Raw genomic sequence first — 11,162 nt, 5'->3', positions numbered from 1 at the left:
TTTGCATAATTGTAGGTAGCCTATAACCAAAGTGATATTTCAATCAATATTTTTTTTTTTTTTTTTTGCTTTTGGCAGGTCAAATTCAGCCCTTTTTGAAAATTGTGCTGGCATATTTTGCTTTTTATGTGTTTATATGGTATTATGTACAAACAAAAAGTATTGATTGTTAAAGTATATTGTACAATGTGTGCATATTCATGTTTTTTTTTCCAAGAAAGAACATACAAATATTTAAAAGAATATGAATATATTCATATCTTTATGTGCATTCAGGGTTTATTTGTATGTGTATTAGAGGTATGCATATATACGTTTTATTCCAAAACTGCATGTATCATATACACTGTATATGTAAATAAGAATATAGAATATTTATGAAAATATGGAATTATAAAATAGATTATTATAATAATCATTAGAAATAGATATCATACTGGTGATTTGGTTACTATGTAATTCCTATATGAGAATGTGATTATATTAGAAATAATTATAACCTTTGATTGTATCATTTGACTACATGTACTTTGTTAGGGGTGATGCTTTTCCACTATTAACAGAAAAGTGACAGATATTGTGCAGAACGTAAAATATCTTGAAAGTGAGGAATGCCCCGTTTTAGATGAAATTTACTGTTGCCAAAGAAAAAAAAGAAATTTATAACTTGATATTCCTGTGATATTCAGATGTTGAAATATCATCAACCCATAATTTTTTTTTTAATGACACATTTTTATCGGTAAAAATCAAATAGAACTACATGTATTAACTAACATGCCAATAGAATTGAAGCTCTTTGGGATTTATGTGAATATTTGGTACCATTTGCCGCCAGTAGCATATTAAGAGTTCAAAACCTCTTTTTTATTTCATAAAACAATATATGGCAAATTTGAGTGCCATTTTTCAGCCAATCTGGAATGGAAAATCATCACCCCTCTTCCGTTTTCTTGACCCATTGTCTACTGAATTCTGTTATTCCCATTGGCTTTGCGCAGGAAAAATCCAGTTCCAGCAGGCAATTGGTGCATTATTTGTTTTATTCTGCATTGCATGAGCTGTCTGTGCCATATGTATATGCTTTCATGATGCATACATTTTTCTTTATGTTTGCTGATGTAACTGGTAGATATTGATCAGTATTATCTCTATATATAGGCTGAATGTGCTTTATAGCTGTTTTTGTTATTGCCTCAGACAGTTTGACAACTTGAAACAAAATATGTTTTTGTATATTTTTTGTGTTTTTTTTTACTTCCATTATATTTTTCTTTAAATTCTCAATTGTTTTTTTTTTTTGGGATGCACTTGTAAACATAGAAAAGGGTTGATATTCATAGCCTTATATTTCATTGAAAATTCTTAACTTGCATGCATTGTTTGAGTTACCTTCATATTTTTTTTCATAGCTCTTTGTGACTTTGCCTTGACAGCGTGCATGTTTTCTATTCATGAACACAATAGCAAGTCAAACTTACCAAATATTCCAAGTCTCATTTAAAATAGAAACTAAAATCACAATACACGTTGAGAGTGTTCTCCATTGAAAAGAGGCAATTGTAGAGGTGCTGCAGATGAGTGGATAAATCTCCGGATGATGAACCACAATGTCTGGGTTCGAAACCCAACGCAGCACTTGTCCTTTGGCAAGGTGTTTATCTACATTTGCCACTCTCCAAACAGGTGCAGTAAATGATTGGAAGGAATTCCTCCAATACTTGTGCGCCCCATCGAGGTAGCCATGGTAAAGCTCGGGTAATATTATAATATCATCATTTTAGGCAGGGCCCGATGGAGACCCAGTATATTCAAGTTGGACATTTAAATTTGTTGGTTTATTGTTGAATTATGTACTAGTATAAAGCCTATTTAGGTTTCCCTACTTTAGTTCACTAGAAATTACTTATGGTATTAGCCTACACAGGGCCCTGTTGCATAAAATTTACTCTCATAGTAATTTTGCCATCTAGTGGTAACTGCCATGGTAACGATGCTCATCAGCCAATGAAAATCAAGGATTCCATGAAAGTTACCATTGGATTGCAAACTTACCATAATAGTCACTTTTATTACCAGGGCCCAGTTCAGGAATTGCACAAATTTTGCACAATCTTTTCCCCCTTTTTAGTGACTGCACTTTCTTTATAGCAATAGACTACAGTTCAGAAGTATTGCACAATATAACCATCTCTATGCTAGTATATGAAGCCAAATCCTTTTAGCCACTTTTATAGTTTGCTGTGTGCTTGTACAGGTATTTTATATAGGAAAGGAGACTACATAGTATATTTTCACCAGAGATCAAGAATTCTAGTTTGTGATACAGATGTTAGTTGATTTTGAATGTATTGTGTAGGTGTTGTGTAGTATGTAATTTGCCAAGCATCATTACTAGGTCGTAACATGGTTGTAACCACATTGCCTAGGGAGCCTTTTACGAAGTGATGCTGTTATAAGCTACTGAAATCCTTGCTTCTAATTGGCTGAGAGCAATCTTTTTTTGGTAAAAAGCGATGACAGGATGCTATATGAAACATTACCCTGATGTGTTTGGTGAATTAGGCTGCTGAAAGTCGCTGCAAAAAAATACTTTTTAACAATATTTCATTTTCAAGCATCTTTGAATTTGACCTCATTTTTATTTTAAAAATGTTTTTCTTGGTTTGGACTTGTGTGTGTGTGGGGGGGTGTGCTATGCTCGCCACTACAAACCTCTTCAAAATTCAAATTGAAATTAATGAGTTGCATATGTAGTACCTCCCCCCCCCCCCCCCCCCACTCCTGTTCTCCCTGAAATAGAGAGAGAATAAAAAGGAAAACAAATATTGGCTTATAGTGCCATGCATGCCCAAACTGCCCTTTAGAGATTTGATCTTTTGCTGCATGATGGACAATCACAATTTTTTTTTGCAAGAATCAAATGTTTGCAAAATTATTGATGTGGTTCTGATTTGTGAAAGTTTCATGGATAGTAATGCAATAAGAATACATATGAGTTTTTCATGAAGCAAACTGTCAGTGATTTTTACTGTGTTCTCAGCCAATCAGAGTTGAGGATTTCAGTAGCTTAAAACAGTTATCAGTGAAAAATCACTATTGTGTCTCACGAAACACTTGCATGTTTCTGGAGGAGCTAGCCCGTTGGATATTTGAAATACTTTACCAGCTGGTATGAAAATTAGTACACATACAGGTGTTTAATTCAAAACTTCAAACATAGATGACTTTTATTTGATTGAAATCGGTTTTATGGCTGTAATATCAAAGAAAAACATTGAATTCTGTGCATCGATAATGGTCAAACATCATTTATGTAGAGAGATTTCAATTTTATGTAACATATATATGAAGTACAGTGCTCTACAAAACAGAGTATGCAGGTAAGTATAAGTATCCATAGCATAGCATAAATAAGACATGAGATTATTTTGAATCAAGTAGAATGCCTTTTTGCTGCTACTTCTGGTACCAGTTTCATTAAGGACTTCTGATTGTGATTACTAGTATTTTTCTATGATGGTAACCACCATGGAAAACTTGATTCACATTGGTTGCTGATCCCGGTTACCATGGTTGATAATAACCATAATGGCAAAGTTACCATGATCATATTCCTTCATGAAATGGGTCCATGATGAATTGTATCTTCATATTTAAGTTACCAACTTAAGATTTCATTTTTTTTTAATTATTATTAGAATGCCTTCTGAGAATGGTTTATATTCGCTTTGCTTGCGCCCATGATATGATCGATGCCATATTTATCTGTATATGTGAGATTATTTATGATTAAATGGCTTTGTGACCGTGGGATGTGTCCCTTTATCCACAAAAGGTGTTATGTTGTGTGTCGTTTACAATGTACACAATTCCATTAGTGTGTGGAATACATTAATCTTATTGTTATACACGTAACTCTGCCTAAGTCAAATCTCTTGGGACCAGAGAAATATGTTCGACTTGGGAAAAATTCAATTTAGAAGAGGTATATAACATTTTCAATAATCTGGGCTCCGTAACACAAAGGTTTGCGATGGATTGCAAATATGAAAGAACCGCACTGATTGGTCCCTGGTCAGTATTTTAAACCAAATGCACGTGTAACATTGATATTGGTCAGTTCATTTAGCGATTGATCGCTAATCTTTGTGTTACGGAGCCCTGGTCTAAAAAATTGCTTTGACTTACGCGATTATTTGACTTATGGAAGGTTGACTTAGGTAGAGTTACCTGTTTATGGAATAAGCTGCTTACTTCTAGTAGTTTCAATATTATTTTCAGGAGTTTATCATTATCATTTCTACATGGTCATTGCTTCTATTACCATGGAGCAATAACTGTAAATAGCTCTCTCCATCTCATTCATTCATCCCACTTCCTATGGCTTTCCATAATTTCTTCTTTCTTTTTTTTTACTGTCTTTTACCCCTTTGTCTCCTTCCTCCATCTTATTACTCAACACCCCCCCCCACTTTTTTCCTCTCTCCTACTCTCCATATTTCTATCTTCCTCTATATATCTCTCTCCATTTCTCCCCTAATCTTCTTTTCCTCCCATACTCACTCTCTCCTACTCCCCCTCCCCTCTTCTTTCTCTCTCTCTCTGTCCCCCAATCCTTCCTGGGTTTCCTTTCCTTCTCTTCATCTTGCACTTTCACAATTTCCCTGTACAACAAAACTCTCTAATATGGCAATATCTATCCCATATAACAAATTAACAAAAACAAACCATCCTTTTGTTGTTGATATCTAGTTTTTATTAGAGTCAGGATAAATCAATGATAAAATCGCTAGTGAAATTACCACGAGAGAAAGGTGACAATTTGGCATTTAAACAAAACAAAAAAATCATTTAATCTCCAGACTCGTTCATCTGTACATTAAAAAAATGCATGGTGAGTACCTGACCGTATAGGCAGCACGTTTTAAATACAGTAACAATGGCATAGTACAATAATACCGACTAGTACTCTCTCTACATACACAAAAAGTTGCTTAATATACACTTTACAAAAATTTGAAGCATTTCTTTTTTTCATCTTCTGATTCATCTATTCCATGCTTCTAATAAAATGAAACAATGCTAATAATGTACAACACATATTTTCTTTAAATAATATTAATTTACATGAGTTTCTTTTTTTTTTATGTTTGTTGCTTTTAAGATTCTACTCTACGTGATTTCTTTTAAAGCTCCAAACCACAGAATACATGCAACAAATATGCGTCTATAAATGAGCATTATCTTCTGTGGGGTATGATGTTGCCTCTGCTTCAATACAAGACAAATGTTTGAATAATTTATGCAAGATACACAATAATTTAATTTTCAAAATACACATATATTTTCTATTAACCCATTGCCTACTGGAACAGGTTGGTCCCTGTACAAGTTCTATGGGAGCCACAGAATGCAGTGCTCAATGGTTTGAATACAAATATAGGTTGAAAAGCCAAGACCATTTTTGTATGATACCTGTATATATATTTTTCATCTGTGAATTCTGCATTGTTCTTGGTCCAATAAATTCACACTAAAAATCACAGAATCCTATAATCAACTATTAAAATTTAAAAATCTTGGATGTAATTTGTTTTTAAATTACTCTAATATTTGCATGATCCTTTTCTTCATTAGTTTAAAAACCAACATGTATCTATCAGCCATCTCGTAGATTGAGACTTGTCCAAAATAGTGGCATTTTGACACTTGATGCAAACAATAACACACAAACATGGCAACCACTAAACTAACAAGTGTATTTATTTTTTAAAATGCCCCCAGCACCAACCTGTAGTTGGAGAAAGGCATAAAAAATATATTACTTTCGATAATATCATGATAAACTGTAAGTATGAGAACAACAAATTCAACTCGGAACCCGCAGTCATTCATTCCAAAATAATTTCAGTTACCAAAAGACTTGGATGCATAATTGGTGAAAAGCCACTCAATTAAAAAATTTCCAGTTTTTAATTTGACAACCATTTATTATTGACTTGAAACAACGATTTATCTACTATTCGGTGTTTTTTTTTTTTAATCATCCTAATTTAATCATTTGGAGGTCATGATTGTAATTTCTTTTATACTCACAATACGACTTTTACTCGTCGGTACAAATTTTCTAAATGCATTTTCTTATCAATATCCTAAAATCCGTCAACTAAGGGGTTCGGTGTTCCTGTTGGCTAATCAGCAATTACTAAGAGATAACGGGCGACTAAGCTGAGAATTGTAACGCAGGAGACTGTGTACCTCAACTTTCAAGAGCAAATACAGCACCAGATACTTTACCCCTAAAGAAATTGCATATTGAATTTCTTTAATATTTACTGCAAACTTCAATCATGTTTCTGTAACAAACATTGCTAATCACTTTACAGCACTAGGCATTTTCATACCTCCCAGATAAAAGAAAATACCTGGTATTTGCCAATATTTAAGAAAAAATACTCAAAGCTCCCCCCACCCCCAAGTAAAAATATTTGTAAATATAGGCCTACTGTTCTTTTCCAACCTGATGGAAACATTGAAATGTCAAAGAAATCATAAGAAATAATATTCTGCTTTTAAAATGCATAAATTTTAGAGGCCTGAAAGAAATCTTGTTTATTCCAAGACTTGCTGAACAAAGAAATGTAAAAGCAGCCATTGCCAGGAAACACATTCCCTCCAGGCGTTTATTTCCTTAAGCAATAAACTCTTCCACATTGTGCTGCACCTAACACAGGTGAGGTGAATGGGTATCTGGTAGGATTTATCCCTTGAATGTTTTAAAAACCCCATTCCACAGAGAGCAAGATCTCTGAAAGACCACTGAAAGACCATGAAACTTGCTTGATCTTTCAAATGTCTTCCAATGAACTTTCAAAGATCTCTGAGGTCCTTCACGATTCCTGATTGATCTTTCAGTTTTCTTTGTGGTCTCTATGATCTCCAAAACTTTTTGAAACGGTTCAAAACAGTCTTTCAGGAAGGTCTTTTGATGGTCTTTTGATGGTCTTTCAGTGGTCTCTCAGTCTGAACTTTCAAAGTTCTTATTAGTTTTTCCATGATCTTTAGACAGTCTCTCAAGATTTTTTCAGAGATCGCCGAAAGACTCCAGGAGAGATTATTTAAACATCATTGAAAGACCAGGAAAAGTCTTCCATGGAGAGAATTCTGAAAGATCACTTGTTGCATAAATGATCTCTGAAAGATGACTGAAAGATCTCTATAGGACTAGTTTAAACCAAGTCAGACAAGAAGTACCAATCAGTCTGTCAGAGTTCTTAGAGGGGTCTTTCCGAGCCATTCCGCAAAGATGACCAATTACAATGATCTTGGAGACTGCTGTAAGACCTTGCCAATTTTTGGTCTTTCAAAGGTCTCCCTTCTGTGGAATGGGGGCCTTAGCACCCATGGTAGCTCAGCTACAGCCAGAGTAACAATATGAATAGTAGCTGCACTACAAAATGGACCTATTATCATTTTTGTTATTAATATTTCAGTAGGCTGTCAGCGAAAACAAATCAATTTTTTTGAGAAATCACATGCAAAGTGCCATTGCACAAAACATACATGTAGAGTTGATAGTAATTACCATCGATTGTAACTACTTGATTGGCTGTTCAGCCCTTCTATCATTGATGTTATCATTAATGGATGTTTTATTCACTCAGACTCAAGCTTACACCAAGCAATGTATCAACATTCTCATTCATTAACAACTGAAATACCCAACTAATACTTTGCAACAAGAAAATTGAGTCGTACAGTTATCCAAGCAAAACAGATGCTGTATGAATTCACTTGGTTACCATAGCAACCAATCACTAATAGTTCTATATTTTGGATTTGAACAAACAAGTCAGAAGACCCATTAAATTAAGGATGAGCGAAAGGGATGGACAGAAATAAGAATTGACAAAATACTTGATTACCTTGATGATAAAGTTTAAGAAATAAAAATGGCTTCATTAATGAATGTAATCTTTGGATTTATTGTAGTACTGTTAAATCATGGATTATCCAGCCTTCCTTTATCCATCCTTGAAATTAACTGAAGCTTTGATTACTTATAAATACTATCATACGGAAATTGAAGTGAATATCTTTCGCCAATGAATACAGGACTTTAAACATGAACCTACTGGCATGATTTCCTTTTGAAATTCATTCAATGTTTAAATGCAAAGATGAATGCATTTTATTTGAATGCATAAATGAATGGATTTAACTAATGCATTGATGAATGCATGACCAAATACATAAATGAATACCAAAAAAAAATCACTAATGAATACATGAAAACGGGAGACTCCATGAATATGAATGAAAGAACATTTAAATGAATGAATACAGCAATAGAGCAGTTTAATTAAGTGAAAAGGGAGGGATAATTTTTTTGGATGATCACACAAGAAGCAGGGGGATATTCTTGCCCCCTCTCAACAACTATAACCATATCAGACACAAAAAAGACAAAATTAATAAATTATACACATTTGGAAAGGTAATAAGCTACAAACAATGCTTCTTCATACGTTTCCAATGATGTATAGTTTTTTGGGTGTCCATTGTGGTCTTTAAAGGTGATATTTAGAAGCCAATGGCCATCGTAATTGGCGATATGAAATAAAAGTAAGATGCAACCAACGGGGGGATTAAATAAAGTGACTTAAGAATAATAAAGGGGGACAGAGAAGTCATGAAGAAAGAACATTACATTCCTTCCGCATTCTCATTCATTTTCCCTTAAATTTTCTAATAAAAAGATGCAGAAATATATTTCACCTTGATGGGCATGACTATTCCCTTATGATTAAAAAATGATTACATCATTGATGTATCATGCAAAGCTAATGTTTGGCACAGAAAATATTAATCAAAATGGGAAAATTGTGGATGACCAAAATAAACAAAAAACAAATAAATAAATGAAGAAAGATACATGTTGAGAGTGAATTCATATGACACAGAAAGAGAAAGGATAGAAAAGAAAGATCGAAAAGAGTAAAGAAAGAAATAAAAGGAAAAAGAAACAAAGCAATATAAAACAAAGAAATATATATATAGAAAGAAACGAAGAAAAAAGAATGAATGAAATCAATGAGAGGGAAGATAGAAGAAATGAGAAAACAAAGACAAAAATAAAATGATTGATTTTTGCAAAAAAGAGTGAATACTGTTACAATGCAAACCATCCAAAACACAACACGGAAGTGAGAATTATGAGTTGAATAAAACACCAGACAAAAAAACTTCTTGTGAAACACAAATTAAAACATTGAAACAAAGCAAATGGCCAAGCCATGCTCGGATATTAAAACACTTTCCAATTAAAAACAAAAACAATCTGTCAGCAATGTAACATCTAAAACAAAACTCCAACAGTCAACCAACTTAAAATGAATCTCAATCAAGTTTAAACAACTTGTCGTTGATCAAGCAGAAAGCATTTCTTCATCTATATTTTTTTTCCATTTGAACGATTAACAGCTGAGGTTTACAGTTACAGACCAATGTGCTTCGTACAGGAGATCGTGCGGGAGAGCAGCGGGGCTGACGGGGTGACACGAGCTCGTGGTGCATCGTTCCAGCTTGCTCGCGGCAGGGGGGCTGCTTCTATAAATTCGCAAGACTTTAGCGTCCTAAGGGGAAAAATTGGGAGGCAAAACACACAAAAATAATCACATAGTTTGGGATCATTGAAAATGTATCCACTTAGTTTGATCTAGTCTTAATGGGAAAATTCTCTCAGTAATTTAGCCTTGTCCTGTTTTACAATGATTTAATTATGTTTGCAAGCAGTCATTTTGAATGAATTTTGAGATGATGTGTTAGTATGGTTGATATGTCAAAGTAGTGTGCATATGATTGAAATGGTAAAATGCCACTTGATCTACACCCAGTTGGTCCACTTTCCATTTGGTCTCATTAAACATGTCTTACCCCCCAAATCAAATAAAAACATATAATTCTAATAACTTTCTTAATCTTTGATGGATTTTTCTCACACCTTCACAAATATTTTTTTTTTTTTTCTGCCATATTTACAACAATCTGTTTGCCAGGGTGAATTTCCCCTCTAACTTAAGCTACCCCTTTTTCACTGGTGCTCAGTGCATTAAATTATTCCAGCCAGGTACCCATCCACTTCACCTGGGTCGAGTGCAGCACAGTGCGGATGAAATTCTTGCAGAAGGAAAACACGCCATGACTAGAATTTGAACCCACGACCCTCTCGAGTCAGAACCACTAGACCGTGACCACCCACAAGTCCATTTACCATCTTGTCTGATATGTACTTGGTTTAACACCACTCAGGGGCGGTTTCAAGAAAATATTTGCAATCAATCGTAAATTTCAGATGCAAATTTACAAGTGATATATCAATCATAACTAAAGCCAGTAAATCTGTACTTGTTGATGCAGGAAGCAGACCATCAATTAAATGCAAATTTGCAATGGAATGCACGACTTTCAATTGATTTGTGGACCTGAAATTGACTTGCGATCAACTTTAAGTTTCATGCAACACCCCGTTAGTCTATATAGTTAGATGAACTGTTTATGAATCCAATTTTCATTTGATATACATGTACCTGTAGTGCAAAATAAATTAGTAGAATAGGAAATTGGGCGTTAGACTAAAAATGAGAAGTTGTGTAATGTAGACCAAATGGCAATATTAGACCAAATGCTTGTTGACCAAATGAATATACCCCAATTGAAACATCCATCAGAAAATGGTTCACTTTCTGTCCATTTACATGCTGTATTTTCATCGTCATGGCAACAGTGATGCAATATACATGAATGTATTAAAATTCCACCGTATCATACCTGGGAAATGACTGCATGTAGTATGATCATTGCAAAAATGGGTTAGTTCTGGCGATTCGTGACTAGCCATGATTGTGACGATGAAGAGTGCATGTATGTTTACCAATGAAGTTACAAAATGGCATAATATCTCTCAAAGTATACATGAAATATCATACTAGTATTTCAACGTAATTATATCGAGTTTTCAAGTTACTGAATAACTGGGCTAAAAATGAGCCATGCATTGCAGGTACTGTGTGGTAGAGCAGGAAGGCTTTGTGGTTGGGGAAGGGGGAGAGGGGTGCACTGGGGGCAAGCAACCAATAAAATGATTAAACTTTAATGTG

At 34.2% G+C, this 11,162-nt stretch overlaps 1 protein-coding gene across 2 annotated transcripts in view; it reads right to left on the bottom strand.

Annotated features, from left to right (window-relative positions):
- Positions 1-4,736: 4,736 nt before the first annotated feature.
- LOC129276639 (segment polarity protein dishevelled homolog DVL-3-like) overlaps positions 4,737-11,162 on the bottom strand; it is a 30,776-nt gene continuing 24,350 nt past the window's right edge. For both annotated transcript variants that reach the window (XM_054913030.2, XM_054913031.2), the window contains one exon: positions 4,737-9,638. Coding sequence is in view for 1 of the 2 variants with exons in the window: in XM_054913031.2 (XP_054769006.2) it covers positions 9,637-9,638 (2 nt within the window). In the remaining variant the exon portion in view is untranslated. The remainder of the gene's footprint in view (positions 9,639-11,162) is intronic.

The sequence above is a fragment of the Lytechinus pictus genome, chromosome 14 (genome assembly GCF_037042905.1).
Source record: "Lytechinus pictus isolate F3 Inbred chromosome 14, Lp3.0, whole genome shotgun sequence".
Taxonomy (NCBI): domain Eukaryota; kingdom Metazoa; phylum Echinodermata; class Echinoidea; order Temnopleuroida; family Toxopneustidae; genus Lytechinus; species Lytechinus pictus.
Note: the sequence above shows the minus strand (reverse complement) of the source record. Positions and strands in the feature narration are given on the sequence as shown.